This window comes from Ranitomeya imitator, chromosome 10, assembly GCF_032444005.1.
Source record: "Ranitomeya imitator isolate aRanImi1 chromosome 10, aRanImi1.pri, whole genome shotgun sequence".
NCBI classification, from domain to species: domain Eukaryota; kingdom Metazoa; phylum Chordata; class Amphibia; order Anura; family Dendrobatidae; genus Ranitomeya; species Ranitomeya imitator.
In genome coordinates, this window is record NC_091291.1 from 118,188,065 (window position 1) to 118,205,092 (window position 17,028).

General features: G+C 47.9%; 1 protein-coding gene across 1 annotated transcript in view; it reads left to right on the forward strand.

Annotated features, from left to right (window-relative positions):
• LOC138652065 (ATPase family AAA domain-containing protein 3-A) overlaps positions 1–17,028 on the forward strand; it is a 136,810-nt gene that overhangs the window by 85,391 nt on the left and 34,391 nt on the right. The window contains exons 5-7 of the mRNA XM_069742787.1: positions 766–835; positions 3,738–3,903; positions 3,990–4,059. Coding sequence (XP_069598888.1) covers positions 766–835; positions 3,738–3,903; positions 3,990–4,059 — 306 coding nt within the window. The remainder of the gene's footprint in view (positions 1–765; positions 836–3,737; positions 3,904–3,989; positions 4,060–17,028) is intronic.

The following is a 17,028-nucleotide window of genomic DNA, read 5'->3' on the forward strand; positions in this document are numbered from 1 at the left end:
TCTTTGGAGGGATCTTAAACTCCATGTTGCTCAATGACAGCCCAGAAACCTAGAAGATCTGTATGGAGGAAGGGGCCAAAATCCCTGCTGCACTGTGTGCAAACTTGACCAAGAACTACAGGAAACATCTGACCTCTGTAATTGCAAACACAGGTTTCGGTACCAAATATTAAGTTCTGTTTTTCTATTGTATCAAATACTTATTTCATGCAATAAAATGCAAATTATGTAAAAATCATACAATGTAATTTTCTGGGTTTTATATTTAGATTCTGTCTCACAGGTGAAGGGTACCTATGATAAATATTACGGACCTCTCCATTCTTTGTAGGCGGGAAAACTTGCAAAATCGTCAGTGCATCAAATATCGTAGCTATTTTCCCCACCGCCGATATCCAGTTGGATTGAGGTTAGTGTAATGTGTAGGGGGTCTTTAGTTTGGACCATCTGCCCCATTTGCTTTGTAACCTGTAGACGATGGGTCAGATGCAAGAGAGATGTACATGATGCAAAATCAGGGTCTGTATGCAGCTATGGAAACACATACGTTTGCACAGGAGCTGTGTACACACAACGGTAGAAGGTTTTTCATTTATACGCCGATTGTTGTTATATATTATGATCGGACCCCACTGATCTGATATTGATGTGATAGGTGGGGGGTCCGCAGTATAACCCATTGCCACCCTCCATTTAAAGCGATAGACAACTTGCGTCTTTTATTTCCATAGTTAATATTTCAGTTTTCTGTTTCTATCTGTAAAGCAAATGCTGAATGAAGAGAATCTGCGAAAGCAAGAGGAGTCCGTCCAGAAGCAGGAGGCCATGCGCAAAGGTAAGGAGCCAGTCCTCAACGCGTCTCACATTTTATTCCTAACTTCAATTACTAATGTTCAGAGCGGATCTGTCACCAGATCTCTCAGTGCAAACTGTATACATTGTAAAATGGAACTTTTAGACCTGATGAGGCGGTTGTACTTGCTCTGAAACTTGGGTAAGAATGGCTGTGTAATCCTGATAATTAAATCAATATTTCAAGAGCCGAATCAATAAAAATCTTCATTTTCATATTCACAAAGGATTGTACAGCTGTTCCGGTATGGGTTTCCAAAGCAAGTACACCAGTCTCATCAGGTTTGATAGATCTATTTAACCCCTTTTTGACCTTGGAAGTACTCAGTACTGCGTAAGTCCAGGTGATTTTTGCGTGCACAGAGGCTGTGCGCGGTACGATCGCTGCCTGGTATCGGCTGATTCTCAGCGCCCGCACTTCAACCCCATAAGTGCTGCGATCGCAGCATTTAGCAAGTAGGCAGAGGGTGAAAAAAGCCCCTTTGCCCTTGAATCGGAGACCCCGCAGTACGCCATCGTGGTGTCCCGATTGTCTGCAGGCTACGGCAAGTCCCTCGGGGCTTGTGTCAGTGCAGCACTCACCGTTATAATCCCTCGCAATAGATTATAACAGCGATCAGGCTGCTGGATGTGAATATCCCATAGTGAGAAAAAGTATTAAAAATAAATAAATAAATAAATTGAAAAAATATATTTTTTAAAAAAGTACACAACCACCAACATGGGAGACTGGGTTTCAAATCCTGGCTCTACCCTGTTGGAAATAATTTACCAGTCGTGGTCCTTGGGCCGGACTACTGACACTATAGTGCCTGCCTCCATAAACGTGAGTGTCACAAACAATGAGAGTTACGCCGGCTCGTACGTCAACCAGATTAACTCGAGTCAAGGTGGGTGGCAGGGTCGGCGGGTGAGGGCGCTGAGGCATACTTACCTGCTTCCAGCGATCCTGGCGCTCCCCCTGCCGTCCCACGGTCTTCTGTGCTGCAGTTCTTCCCCTCTTCAGCGGTCACGTGGGATCGCTCATTAGAGAAATGAATATGGACTCCACTCCCATAGGGGTGGAGCCGCCTATTCATTTCTCTAATCAGGGGTAACGGTGACCGCTGATGGAGAAAGAAGCTGCGGCACCGAAGACAGCTGTCCGGGAGAAGGAGCGGGACGCCGGGAGCAGGTAAGTATCACATATTTACCTGTCCCCGTTCCAGCCGCCGGGCGCCGCTCCATCTTCCCGGCGTCTATCTACACTGACTTAAGGTCAGAGGGCACGATGACGTATATAGTGTGCGCGACGCCCTCTGCCTGATCAGTCAGAGCGGAGAGACGCTGGGACCGGATGCTGGGAGCTGCAAGCAGCGAGGTGAGTATGTGTTGTTTTTTTTTTTATTGCAGCAGCAGCAATGGCAGAGCTTTCAATGGAGCATCTATGGGGAGATATGAACGGTGCAGAGCACTATATGGCAGCTATGGGGAGATATGAACGGTGCAGAGCACTATATGGGGCACAGCTATGGGGAAATATGAACGGTGCAGAGCACTATATGGCACAGCTATGGGGAAATAATGAACGGTGCAGAGCACTATATGGCACAGCTATGGGGAAATATGAACGGTGCAGAGCACTATATGGCACAGCTATGGGGAAATATGAACGGTGCAGAGCACTATATGGCACAGCTATGGGGAAATATGAACGGTGCAGAGCACTATATGGCACAGCTATGGGGAAATATGAACGGTGCAGAGCACTATATGGCACAGCTATGGGGAAATAATGAACGGTGCAGAGCACTATATGGCACGGCTATGGGGCAATAATGAACGGTGCAGAGCACTATATGGCACGGCTATGCGGAAATATGAACGGTGCAGAGCACTATATGGCAGCTATGGGGAAATATGAACGGTGCAGAGCACTATATGGCACAGCTATGGGGCAATAATGAACGGTGCAAGCACTATATGGCACAGCTATGGGGCAATAATGAACGCACCGTTATTATTTCCCCATAGCTGTGCCATATAGTGCTCTGCACCGTTAATTATTTCCCCATAGCTGTGCCATATAGTGCTCTGCACCGTTCATTATTTCCCCATAGCTGTGCCATATAGTGCTCTGCACCAGAGCACTATATGGCACAGCTATGGGGAAATAATAATCTATTTTTATTTTTGAAATTCACCGGTAGCTGCTGCATTTTCCACCCTAGGCTTATACTCGAGTCAATAAGTTTTCCCAGTATTTTGTGGCAAAATTAGGGGGGTCGGCTTATACTCGAGTATATACGGTAAGTCTCTGAAATATGTGATTCACACGGAACCCTCGGCAAACATTCCCTATAAGGAGGCAGATGGAGGCTCCGTGGACATCATAGGATCTGTGATACGGCAGTGTCCATCTTTTTAGGGTTGCATAAAAGTTCAGTCGGCCACAGTTTTGTGCACCGCTAAACACAGGCCAGATGGAGTCCAGAGTAACGAAGCTGCCACATTATAGTGACTGGATCCCTCAGGGGTTTCATCTGAATCACGTCACTCAGAGATTTAGATGGAAACCCTGGAGACTCGAACATAGTATTTGAACACGCTGAAGACACTCGGTTAGCACGCGAGCATGCTCAGATAACACCTTATGCAAGCACGCTCGCTCACCACTAGTTCATAGCCTTTTGCACGGTCAGGCGGTATAGCTAGTATTACTGACCCTGGAACCAGTGATGGGGCCCTGTGTGCAATACCCAGATGTCTGCTCAGTAATAGGAGAGCACAGGACAGTGTCGCTTTCCCTGCACTACAGGACGTGCGCGGATGACTAATACAATGTACCCTGGTAAGTCGGCCATGTTTGTAGCTCGCCAGTGACGCGCTTTGTGCTTTCTCTTCAGCTACAATCGAGCATGAGATGGAGCTACGGCACAAGAATGAAATGCTCAGGATAGAGGCAGAGGCGCGGGCACGAGCAAAGGTGGAGCGCGAAAACGCAGACATCATCCGGGAGCAGATCCGCCTGAAGGCGGCAGAACATCGGCAAACTGTTCTGGAATCCATCAAGTACGTGGCAGGAAATTCCCGCTGTAGGAGATGATCTTATTATACCTGTGATGGTCGCTTACATAGGCGCGTGCTTCTTCCTACAGGACGGCAGGGACCGTGTTCGGAGAAGGTTTCCGGGCCTTTGTATCAGACTGGGACAAAGTGACCGCTGCGGTGAGTATTCCACAGCTGATGAAAATTTTGCAAAGTCAAAGGGGTCCTCCATCCCCAAACTCGTGTACCGTGGCTAGATCTGAAATATTTCTGCTTTGGTTCTCATTGTAGTGGCTAAATAAAAGATGTTGTACATCAGGGGTGTCAAACTGCATTCCTCGAGGGCTGCAAACCATGCGTGTTTTCAAGATTTCCTTAGCATTGCACAAGGTGCTGCGATCATTATGTGTGTAGGTGATTAAATTATCACCTGTGCAGTACAAGGAAATCCTGAAAACATGACCTGTTTGCAGCCCTCGAGGAATGCAGTTTGACACCCCTGTTGTACATTATGGGTGAAAACGTGGTTGCTTTCTTCCAGAAACACTAATATCTGTCCCTAGGAATCTGTCCCTAGGATGAGTCTGGTACTGTTGCTCATCTAAACTGAGGTGCATAGAATGAAGCTGCAGTAACTCCAAACCTGTGGACGGGCGTGCTGCTGGTTTGGTGTAAAATACGCAGTGCACACACTTGTTGAATGTGGGGTGCAAATGGAATAAGAAGTGCAATATCCACGGAGTATGGTGCTCTGGGGTGCGAACATCGTGACGTTTTGATTTGAGAAACAGTCACTAAGAAAGTCAAATAACTATACAAGAGCGGGATATACAGGGCCTATATAAAGTTACATATGTACAAACACAAAACTTGGGGTACACCAGGGGCCGACATATCATTACTGGGGCCCAAGAGGTAAGTTAAGGGCCACTTCTGTCTCCCAAGCAGGCGCAGTTGTGCATTATGATGAGATATTGGACTTTTCTTGCTCAGGGGCTTCTTCTGTGTCCGCCAGTGGGGTACATATTTATATTATGGGTATTAATGCGTTAACATGTCTGTGCAATATTTACATGTATACATACAAAGGGATTTAATGTCCCAGGTCAGCCAGTACAATAAATAAGTGATGTACATCGTACTAGGGGGACAGTGGAGGAGAGTAGCCGAAGGGCAAGACACTGCTGTCAAGAGGTCAGTATGGGTAAGGGGACATGGCGGGTACACCGGTGGGAGGGGAGCATGGGTAGGACGATAGGCAGAGTAAGTGATCAATAAGAGATGCAGCTTACCTGGGTGGGGGGCACTTGTGGGCATGGATGTCTCCTAGGGCGCTGGTGTATGGGTTAAATGGCGCCAAATCACATGGCCAAAGGTAGGGAGGATATGGCCAGGAACGTGACTTCCACGGTGCTGGTTTTGCAAGTTATGGCGAGAGCAGGATGATTAGGGCAATGAGGACCAGCGTCCATGGGTATGAGAACGATGCCCAGAGGAGCTGTGCCAACCACAGGGAGGCAGCACGTGGCGTAAGAAAAAATGTTGATTTAAAAAAAAAAAGTTTTTCCGATACATACTGACTTCCAAACTAGCTGCAAAAAAATGAAAAGGAATAAAAATGAGAGATCTTGCAATCTTCAGACTGGGCACAATGAACAGACCCTATCTTTTATATTAAAGCATCTAATGGTCAATGTGAAGGGAGGGGGAGAAGGTGAGCTGCAACATCGCCTATTATAAATGGATCCGATGTTACCTGTCAGGATTTATGTTTTGACTGATCGATAGGGGTCTCTGGACCCCCGCTGATCACTATAATATATAAAAAGTTTTATAAATTGTTAGTTACACTTTACAACAATGAAAAACTTTCCTGTTGGCCATGAGTTGTCAAATGGCACCAAACGTCTCAAGGAGGTGCAGACATTATATGTTTGTGTGTAGGGGGCTCATTAGAGATGCATTTGGAGCATTTTTCCCCCCTATCCCCTTCTGTATACTGTTTTGTGTTTCCTGCAGCATTTATCGTCCTAGTTTAGTACATGGCTGCCTTGTTTCTTGGTCTCTAATACCAGGGAAGCTTGGTCTAGTTCCGTGATCTGGTTGCACCAGGAGGCCGATTGCAGTTCTGTCTTTCTACCAGATGATGGCGCTGCAGAGCTTGGGATTGGCTGTTATCTGCAGGCAGCGGCTTTCTGCGGATAGGGATTTGCTGGTAAACATGGCGGATTCCTGCGTTGCTGAATGTCTGTAGTGCAATGCAGAACTCGTCCACGGTAACATTCGGCCCGCCGCGCTGTGTTCTCTGGGAGTCCGTGCAAAACCAGACCTATATATGCATAATATTCCTATTTCTCGCATTTAGTTATTATCTCAGATCATTTTTATACTGCGGCACTGGTGCAAAAAACAGAGTCTATTGCTCCTAGCATAGCTTGGCTCCCAAATGACCCCATTGTGTGCACCAATATCTCAGGGGCTGGTAAGTTTTGCTACGCCCCCCCCCCCCCCCCCCCCTCCACTAAATGTACTCACAGCAGACAGAGGTGGCTTTTTCCTTTTTGATGCTCTTTTAAAGGATTATTCCAATCCTCATAGATGGATAGTGCTTGTAAAATGCACTTTTTTGCCATTTACAGCTTATTAATATTTGCATTCGTTCTTGAGATATTATCAACACTTATTTTGTTTCCAGGAGACCGACCACCGCTGCCGTCTGCACTGAAGCTGGCCGGGGGTTAGGAGGTAACTTCGCACTCCAGCTTCGAAACAGCGCTTACAAGCCTAATGGAAAAGAGCTTGTAAGCACTGCACGCGTTCTGCTGTCTAACAGCGGTGGTCGGTCTCCAAGGCAACGGGCTTTAAACAAAAAGTCAATATCTCAATGTAATAAATTCGTATTTACAAACATTTAACCGACGATATCCTTCTCTGAAGATGGAAATATGGTTCCTAGCGAAACCTCATTTTAGTATCTTGTACGCTAGAGTAATCTGCTGCCTTTTTTACACCTCTGACCCCCATGGTAACACTTCCTGTCATGGCTCTGACCTGGTTCGTCGTATAGAGACTCTGATCCGTATCGCCAATCCTCTCCATGTACCTGTCCGGGGACTTGGATAGCTGTCGTGAACCTTTCCAAAGTAAATACTCGCTGCACATGGTATATAAAGGGGGTCCAATGAATACTGCAGTCTTGGTAAGTGGTACCATATAGCTAGAGTATGACTTATCGATCACTTGGGGGTCCAACCTATGTGCCCCCAACTTTCCTCGTTGCAGTGATTGGCTGTAAATCGTCCCGGTGCATAAAATCTGCAGCCCCTTCATTCTCTGGATCGGTGGGGTGCTACAGGTGGGCTCCCCAGCAATCATGGTTATCATCTGCGATCGGCCATCACTTGCTGAGAAAGCAGAAGATGGGTGCCACCTCTCTACCGTCTGATTTCCGAGGGATTGCAGAAGCCATGTGCCGTATTATATGGGGGGGATGATCAAATCTATAGTATCCTAATGGGGGGTATGGATAGGGGTCCTCCGTGAGACCACCCCAATAATGGTCACCAGATTGGTGGTGACGCCTGACCATCCCATCGATCGGCTGATTGCAGCGCACGGCGCCGTACGTTGAATGGTGCTGCAGCGATGTCCTTGATCGGTGGTCTGCCCTGAGTCGGACCCCCATTGATAACCTATCTTAGGGACAGGTCGTTAATTTGTCCCAATGCAATAACCCAGGAAAGTTCACGTAAGATAAGTGAGGAAGCGCTGGGCAGATAAGGAGACTGATGGGTGATGATATCTCGCCTGTAGAGCACATCAATAGACCAACATAGCAATTTATATGGCCGTTTTTTTTTTTTGTTTGTTTTTTTTTTTTGCATTTTGCTTCTCGTCAACCTCTAATTTCCAGCCAAACAATATAGATCTCAGTCGCAGATAAAACCGGTCTCCGGGCGCTCGGCGCTGCCTTTGAAAAGTGAGTTTAATTCCCCGCAGTTCCCCCGCAGCTCATTCTGTTAATGGAGAACCTTCCAAAGCAACGAGGACGTGAAGTTCGATTTTGATGAGCACGTAATTGTCTGTTTCCTAATGCAATGCACAGATGTCAGATGCGGAATAAAAGCTCCGCTCCCTCCCGGCCCCCGTGCACCAGCTTAGAAAAAGAAACGACTCGACAAAGCAAAATGTCATTCTCATGCCAGTGATCGAAGTGGAAATTCTATTGATTGAAGCGAATGGAGATAATTAGTCGTCACAATGCCAACGCACAGGTGCTCCCGCTGCACGGACTCACAGGGCGAGGAGATAACATCATAATTATGTGGGTGCGTCACCTAACTTCACCCTTCTCCAATCCAGGGTCGCCTGGACCTGTACCATGAAAATATTAAATGACTTATGGGAGAGTGTTGTGGGCATGCTCTGTGACCTGTGCAGAGCTGATTGTGCAGGGAGGGGGAGGAGGCGAGCTGTGCGCATCACCTAATGGAGGATCCTACTAATATGGAGGTGTCTCCTTTAAATGTAATCATGGGATGTAATGAAATGAATGCTGAGAAGGGATCTCTGCAGAACAGGTGGTGACTGCTGAGAAGGGATCTCTGGAGAACGGGTGGTGACTGCTGAGAAGGGATCTCTGCAGAACAGGTGGTGACTGCTGAGAAGGGATCTCTGGAGAACGGGTGGTGACTGCTGAGAAGGGATCTCTGGAGAACGGGTGGTGACTGCTGAGAAGGGATCTCTGGAGAACGGGTGGTGACTGCTGAGAAGGGATCTCTGCAGAACAGGTGGTGACTGCTGAGAAGGGATCTCTGGAGAACGGGTGGTGACCGCTGAGAAGGGATCTCTGGAGAACGGGTGGTGACTGCTGAGAAGGGATCTCTGCAGAACGAGCGGTGACTGCTGAGGGGATCTCTGGAGAATGGGTGGTGACTGCTGAGAAGGGTTCTCTGTAGAACGGGTGGTGACTGCTGAGAAGGGATTTCTGGAGAACGGGTGGTGACTGCTGAGAAGGGTTCTCTGCAGAACGAGCGGTGACTGCTGAGGGGATCTCTGGAGAACGGGTGGTGACTGCTGAGAAGGGATCTCTGGAGAACGGGCAGTGAATGCTGAGAAGGGATCTCTGCAGAAAAGGTAGTGAGTGCTGAGAGGGAATCTCTGCAGAACGGGTAATGGCTCCTGAGAAGGGATCTCTGCAGACAGGGTGGAGACTGCTGAGAAGGGATCTCTGCAGAAAAGGTAGTGTCTGCTGAGTGGATCTCTGCAGAACGGGTAGTGACTGCTGAGAAGGGATCTCAGCAGAAGGGGTGGTGACTGCTGAGAAGGGATCTCTGTAGAACGGGTGGTGACTGCTGAGAATGGATCTCTGTAGAACGGGTAGTGACTGCTGAGAAGGGATCTCTGTAGAATGGGTAGTGACTGCTGAGAAGGAATCTGCAGAACAGGTGGTGACTGCTGAGAAGGGATCTCGGCAGAACGGGTGGTGACTGCTGAGAAGGGATCTCTGGAGAACGGGTGGTGACTGCTGAGAAGGGTCCTCTGTAGAACGGGTAGTGACTGCTGAGAAGGTATCTGCAGAACGGGTGGTGACTGCTGAGAAGGGATCTCTGCAGAACGGGTGGTGACTGCTGAGAAGGGATCTCTGCAGAACGGGTGGTGACTGCTGAGAAGGGATCTCTGCAGAACTGGTGGTGACCCCTGAGAAGGGATCTCTGCAGAACGGTAGAGGCTCCTGAGAAGGGATCTCTGGAGAACGGGTAGTGACTGCTGAGAAGGGTTCTCTGTAGAACGGGTCGTGACTGCTGAGAAGGGATTTCTGCAGAACGGGTGGTGACTGCTGAGAAGGGATCTCTGCAGAACGGGTGGTGACTGTTGAGAAGGGATCTCTGCAGAACTGGTGGTGACCCCTGAGAAGGGATCTCTGCAGAACGGTAGAGGCTCCTGAGAAGGGATCTCTGGAGAACGGGTAGTGACTGCTGAGAAGGGTTCTCTGTAAAACGGGTGGTGACTACTGAGAAGGGATCTCTGGAGACCGGGTGGTGACTGCTGAGAAGGGATCTCTGGAGAACGGGTGGTTACCGCTGAGAAGGGATCTCTGGAGAACGGGTGGTGACTGCTGAGAAGGGATCTCTGCAGAACGAGCGGTGACTGCTGAGGGGATCTCTGGAGAACGGGTGGTGACTGCTGAGAAGGGATCTCTGGAGAACGGGTGGTGACTGCTGAGAAGGGATCTCTGGAGAACGGGTGGTTACCGCTGAGAAGGGATCTCTGGAGAATGGGTGGTGACTGCTGAGAAGGGATCTCTGTAGAACGGGTGGTGACTGCTGAGAAGGGATTTCTGGAGAACGGGTGGTGACTGCTGAGAAGGGATCTCTGGAGAACGGGTGGTGACTGCTGAGAAGGGATCTCTGGAGAACGGGTGGTGATCGCTGAGAAGGGATCTCTGGAGAACGGGTGGTGACTGCTGAGAAGGGATTTCTGGAGAACGGGTGGTGACTGCTGAGAAGGGATCTCTGGAGAACGGGTGGTGACCGCTGAGAAGGGATCTCTGGAGAACGGGTGGTGACTGCTGAGAAGGGATCTCTGGAGAACGGGTGGTGACTGCTGAGAAGGGATCTCTGGAGAACGGGTGGTTACCGCTGAGAAGGGATCTCTGGAGAACGGGTGGTGACTGCTGAGAAGGGATCTCTGCAGAACGAGCGGTGACTGCTGAGGGGATCTCTGGAGAACGGGTGGTGACTGCTGAGAAGGGATCTCTGTAGAACGGGTGGTGACTGCTGAGAAGGGATTTCTGGAGAACGGGTGGTGACTGCTGAGAAGGGATCTCTGGAGAACGGGTGGTGACTGCTGAGAAGGGATCTCTGGAGAACGGGTGGTGACCGCTGAGCAGGGATCTCTGGAGAACGGGTGGTGACTGCTGAGAAGGGATTTCTGGAGAACGGGTGGTGACTGCTGAGAAGGGATCTCTGGAGAACGGGTGGTGACTGCTGAGAAGGGATCTCTGGAGAACGGGTGGTGACTGCTGAGAAGGGATCTCTGGAGAACGGGTGGTGACTGCTGAGAAGGGATCTCTGGAGAACGGGTGGTGACTGCTGAGAAGGGATCTCTGGAGAACGGGTGGTGACTGCTGAGAAGGGATCTCTGGAGAACGGGTGGTGACTGCTGAGAAGGGATCTCTGGAGAACGGGTGGTGACTGCTGAGAAGGGATCTCTGCAGAACGGGTGGTGACTGCTGAGAAGGGATCTCTGGAGAACCGGTGGTGACTGCTGAGAAGGGATCTCTGCAGAACGGGTGGTGACTATTGATGAGTGAATATACTCGTTACTCGGGTTTTCCAGAGCATGCTCGGGTGATCTCCGAGTATTTGTTAGTGTTCGGAGATTTAGTTTTCATCGCCTCAGCTGAATGATTTACATCTGTTAGCCAGCATAAGTACATGTGGGGGTTGCCTGGTTGCTTGGGAATCCCCACATGTAATCAAGCTGGCTAGTAGCGGTAAATCATTCAGCTGAGGTGAGAAACTAAATCTCCGAACACTAACAAATACTCGGTCACCCGAGCGTGCTCTGGAAAACCCGCGCAACAAGTCCACTCGCTCATCACTAGTGGTGGCTGCTGAGATGGGATCTCTGCGGGCGGATAGTGGTAGTTTATTATGAAGTTCCATTGTCAGAGGGGAAACCTGCAAGATTTTAGAACGTTTTTTTTTTTTTTTTCTTCCACGTGGTGACAAAGAAAAAAATAAGTATTTATTTTATTGATACATTGCATTTAAATTGGGTGCTCATAAAATGATCACTTATCTTTAGTAGATGTTATCAGTGTCTTATAACTTGAGGTCTCACTAATCAGGAGAATGGGGGTCCTGAGCATGCGAAGTGCTGGAACAATTGATCAAGAGCTGTACTGGGCTCTCTCCATCAGTCCCATAGACAATGAATGGAGCTGCAATGCATTATGATGGAGGGGTACACAGGATCCCATTCTCATGATTGGTGTTGGTCCCAAGCGTAGAGAACAGACCCTCAGACATTGAGTTAGGTGACCTGAGAACAGAATTGTGAATAAGGCCGAATTCCGACATCCATGAAATGGGGTCTGGGTGCAGAATGTGACGTCCAGATCGGTCGGAGGCTGCCTGACTCGAATTGAGTCACCTCATTTATGCCTATGAGGCGGTTGAATCTAGGTCAGAAGATCCGCGGCCGGTTTGGAGGTCACAGTCTGCACTACCATAGCAACCAGTCACGGCTCTTGAAAAATGAAAGCCGGTCTATGGTTGCCCCTGGTAACAAAGTCTCTCTTGTTTTCTTCTACCCTTGACAAACCAATCATAGTGGAGCTTTCATTTTTCAAGAGCACTGTACAAAGTGAAATCTGTGCTGTGATTGGTTGCTATGGACAACAAATGAAGGCCATTTCAGAAATCTCCCCCAAAGTTTTGTCAAACTTAAATTGTGTCTATGAGCTTTATAGGAGGGATGTAATTAGGGAAGACGCCGCTTTGAGAATGAATTCCCGGGCAGAACCCTGATTAGCCAGGCCTCTGCCGTATTACATGGCATCCAGTCAGATAAGCGACTGTCCATGTAATGCAAGGGCGACTAGGCCAACAGAACGGTAGTCGAGGTCTCCCAGTATGGCCCAAATGGAGGCTCCCTCTATAATGTCCATACAGTCATGGCTGACAGTGTTTGCACCCTTGAAATTGTTCTAAAAAAAAAAAATGGAAATATTTCTCCCACAAAAATTATTTGGTTTACACATGTTTTGTTATAAGAGAAACAAAAGACAAATTGGACATAATTTCACTCAAAACCCCCAAAATGCGCCAGACAAAATTGTGGGTACACAACTTTGTATCAAGCGGGAGATGCTTGTTCAGACTCACCTGTGGCAAGTAACAGGTGTGGGCAATATGAAAATCACACCTGAAACTAGATAATAAGGGGAGACGTTCACTCAATCTTTGCATTGTGTGTCTGGGTGGGCAACACTAAGCATGGAGGACAGAAAGAGGAGAAGAGAACTGTCTGAGGACTTGAAAACTAAAATTGTTGACACATATCAACAATCTCAAGGTTACAAGTCCATCTCCAGAGATCTTGATGTACCTTTGTGCACAGTGTGCAACATAACCAAGAAGTTTACAACCCAGCACTGTAGCTAATCTCTTTTGATGTGGACAGCAGAGAAAAATTGATGAAAGGTTGCAATGCAGGATAGTCCAGATGGCGGAAAGGCAGCCCCAATCAAGTTCCAAAGAAATTCCAGCTGTCCTGCAGGCTCAGGGTGCACCAGTGTCAGTGCGAACTATCTGTCGACATTTGAATGAAATGAAACAATATGGCAGGAGACACAGGAAGACCCCACTTAAGACAAAAAGACTTAAAGCTAGGCTCCAGTTTGAGGAAATGTTTTAGTGAGTAATCTAAAATTCTTCTGGGAAAGTGTCTTATGGACAAATGAGACAAAAGATAGAGCTGTCTGGTAAAGTACATCATTCTACTGTTTACCAAATATGAAAAGAACACACTACCTACAGTGAAATATGGTGGAGGTTCAAACTTGTTTTGGGGCTGTTTTGCTGCCTCTGGCACTTGGTGCCTTGGCTGTGTGCAAAGCATCATGAAATCTGAAGATTCCAAAGGATTTTGGTTCGCAGTGCAGTGTCAGGAAGCTGCGTTTGCGTCCCAGGTCATGGGTCTTTTAGCAGGAGAATGACCCCAAACATACTTCAAGAAGCCCCCAGAAATGGATGGAAACCAAGCGCTGGAGATTTCTGAAGTGGCAGCAATGAGTCCGGATCTAAATCCTATTGATCACATGTGGAGAGATCTTAAGATTGCTGTTGGGAGAAGGCGAATTATGAGAGACCTGCAGCAGTTTGCAAAAGAAGAAGAGAGTGGTCCAAAATTCTAGATGAGAGGTGTAAGAAGCGACTGATTGCAGCTATTTATTCCAAAGGGTGTGCAACCAAATATTACGTTGAGGGTACACACACATGATCTCCATCCATCATTTTAGGCTCTGCTGTATTCTCGCACGTATGACGTAGAATTCCCATAACTGGGGTTAATGTTCCTGAGTTGTTCTACCGATATGAATGTTACTTTTCTGCCATAATCAATATGTAGTCCTTATAAATATTCAATCTCGGCCATTCTGCCCTCTGTTACCATGGAGATACGAGGACGATATTGCCATTTGCTTCACAAATTTATACCTAACCAGATCTTTATTCAAATGAGGTTCTCCTAAAACCAGATGGCTTGTGCCCATCACATATCGCAAAGTTTATGCATCCCGTCCCCGTCCCCTGCACATTTTCTGCCCTTATTTGTGCACCTTTTATACACTTTTTTTTTTCTTGGGGGGGGGTGGGGGGGGGATGCAGAAATGCACCAAAAATGTTGCTGAGCCAGCGGGTGATTTCGAGTCCCCATTGAAATGATTGAGGAAAATGCTGACCACAAAAATGTTTTTTTTGTTTTTTTTTTCCTGTGTGGCATCCTCGTCCTCCGCTGCTGACCCATGTTGGGCTCCTGCGGCTGATTTTCCGATGGCTCTCTATTCCGGATTCTCCGTCTCGTGATGCCAGTGGCCGGTGATTTCCTCGGCTTATCGGCGGTGCTCTCGGCCGCGGTGACACGTCCCTAATAGGAGCTGTCAGTTTCCCCCTCGCCTCTGATTTTTCCTGGTGAGTGCAGGATGATTGCCGCTTGCCAAGCCGAAATGGCGGCTTCTGTCACCAGGAAAGTGGCCCATGTGTCATGATCTAAATTTAATCTCGGAACAGCAGCTCGTTTCCTGCTCTCCGCGGTGGATCCCTGGGATCTTCCTGCCGGCGTCCATATTCTGCTTTTTTTTCTTCCTACGGCTTTGGCATCTTTTCTTGGCATCACCTGGGCTGCCATATTATATAGCATCGAGCAACCTTTCTCACTCCAGCTTCTGTGGAACTACAACTCCCATCATGCCCCAGCATAGTCACCCAAGAGCTGGAGTGCCGAAGGTTGCTGATCCCTGGAGAGGACCAGTATTCGTTCGTATTGGAGCATCTTTTCTTAGATCTTCTGATCTTTCACTCCTGGAAAAAATGAATAAATAGAAAACTTTCCCTTATCATTCCCCTTGCCCATACATATTTTGACTTGGCGCTGATTGGACCCTACATTTGATGAGGACACAATTATATCCCAGTTGTTGACATTTTTTATTTTATTTTTTCATGCATTTCATAACAACGGAAATGCACAATGCTCAATTATAAAAAAATAAAAAAAATATTCTGCATTTCATGAAAAAATAGAATTCGGGTAAAGGCAGCATGTAATGTAGTGTTCTCATTGATACACCGTGCACATAGCATTGTATAATTAGTGATGAGCGAGCGTGTTGGGATAAGGTGTTAACTGAGCATGCTCTGGTGCTAACCGAGTGTCTTCGGCGTGCTCGAATAATATGTCCGAGTCCCCGTGGCTGCATGTCTCGCGGCTGTTCCACACATGCAGGTTTGTTAGGCAGTCCCTTATGTGTTGTGGCCATCTAACAGTCTGCTAGCACTTGAGCATGCTCAGATAACACCTTATCCTAGCACGCTCGCTCATCATCACTAATAACCACCTATAGAACATAATTTTTTTCCCCAATATTTTGGCATCCACTGGACCTGTGACATGGCAGATCATTTCTTTTATCAAGATTGGCATCTAATAGCCTAAAAAAGTCATGCAATGCATGATAATAACCATTTAATAGGGTTTTTTCTTCCAGTGAATGATAGCAGGGGTCCGTCCTGGGGGACAATCCTGAAAATGAAGGGGCCTCAACGCTGCATCGCTTTTGGGCCATGGTCCCACATATTAAAACTCTGCTTTTGCTTCTGCACCAAAATACTTAATGGCAATCTGTTCTGAGTCTTGCCTCTTGGTTTTTTTGCCCATTTTTTTTAATATATATTTTTTTTAAGGCCGGGATCACACACAGCGAGATACGGCCGAGTCTCGCAGGTTAAAACCCAGCTGGGGCATCGGCACTCCGGAGCGGAGCCGCATAGCAATACATGGAGCCGCACGCTCCGCTCCGGAGTGCCGGTGCCACAGCTGGGCTTCAGGCTATGTGCACACGTATGCTGGTCCACTGCAGATGTTTCCGCAGCGGATTTGATAATCCGCAGTGCAAAACCGCTGCGGATTTACCGCGGTTTTTCTGCGGTTATTCACAGCGGTTTTACAACTGCGGTTTTCTATTGGAGCAGCTGTAAAACTGCTGCGGAATCCGCAGAAAAAAGTGACATGCTGCGGAATGTAAACCGCTGCGTTTCCGTGCGTTTTTGTTTCCCATAGGTTTACATTGAACTGTAAACTCATGGGAAACTGCTGCGGATCCGCAGCGTTTTCCGCAGCGTGTGCACATACCCTCAACCTGGGAGACTCGGCCGTATCTCGCTGTAGTGTAACTCCGGCCTGAGACGCTTTTTAACCTTTTTTTTTTTTTTTTTAGTACAGAAATGCTGGGATTCTGCACTTAGAAATTCAACTGCTTTTTCAACTTTTTTTCTCAGGAGGCTATAGAGGGCAGCATGATGGCTCAGTGGTTAGCACTGTATGGTGGCTCAGTGGTTAGCACTGTATGGTGGATCAGTGGTTAGCACTGTATGGTGGCTCAGTGGTTAGCACTGTATGGTGGATCAGTGGTTAGCACTGTATGGAAGCTCAGTGGTTAGCACTATATGGTGGCTCAGTGGTTAGCACTATATGGTGGCTCAGTGGTTAGCACTGTATAGTGGCTCAGTGGTTAGCACTGTATGGTGGCTCAGTGGTTAGCACTGTATGGTGGCTCAGTGGTTAGCACTGTAAGGTGGCTCAGTGGTTAGCACTGTATAGTGGCTCAGTGGTTAGCACTGTATGGTGGCTCAGTGGTTAGCACTGTATGGTGGCTCAGTGGTTAGCACTGTATGGTGGCTCGGTGGTTAGCACAGCGTGGAGGCTCGGTGGTTAGCTCTGTGTGGAGGCTCGGTGGTTAGCACCGTGTGGAGGCTCTGTGGTTAGCACCGTGTGGTGGCTCTGTGGTTAGCACCGTGTGGTGGCTCTGTGGTTAGCACCGTGTGGTGGCTCGGTGGTTAGCACCGTGTGGAGGCTCTG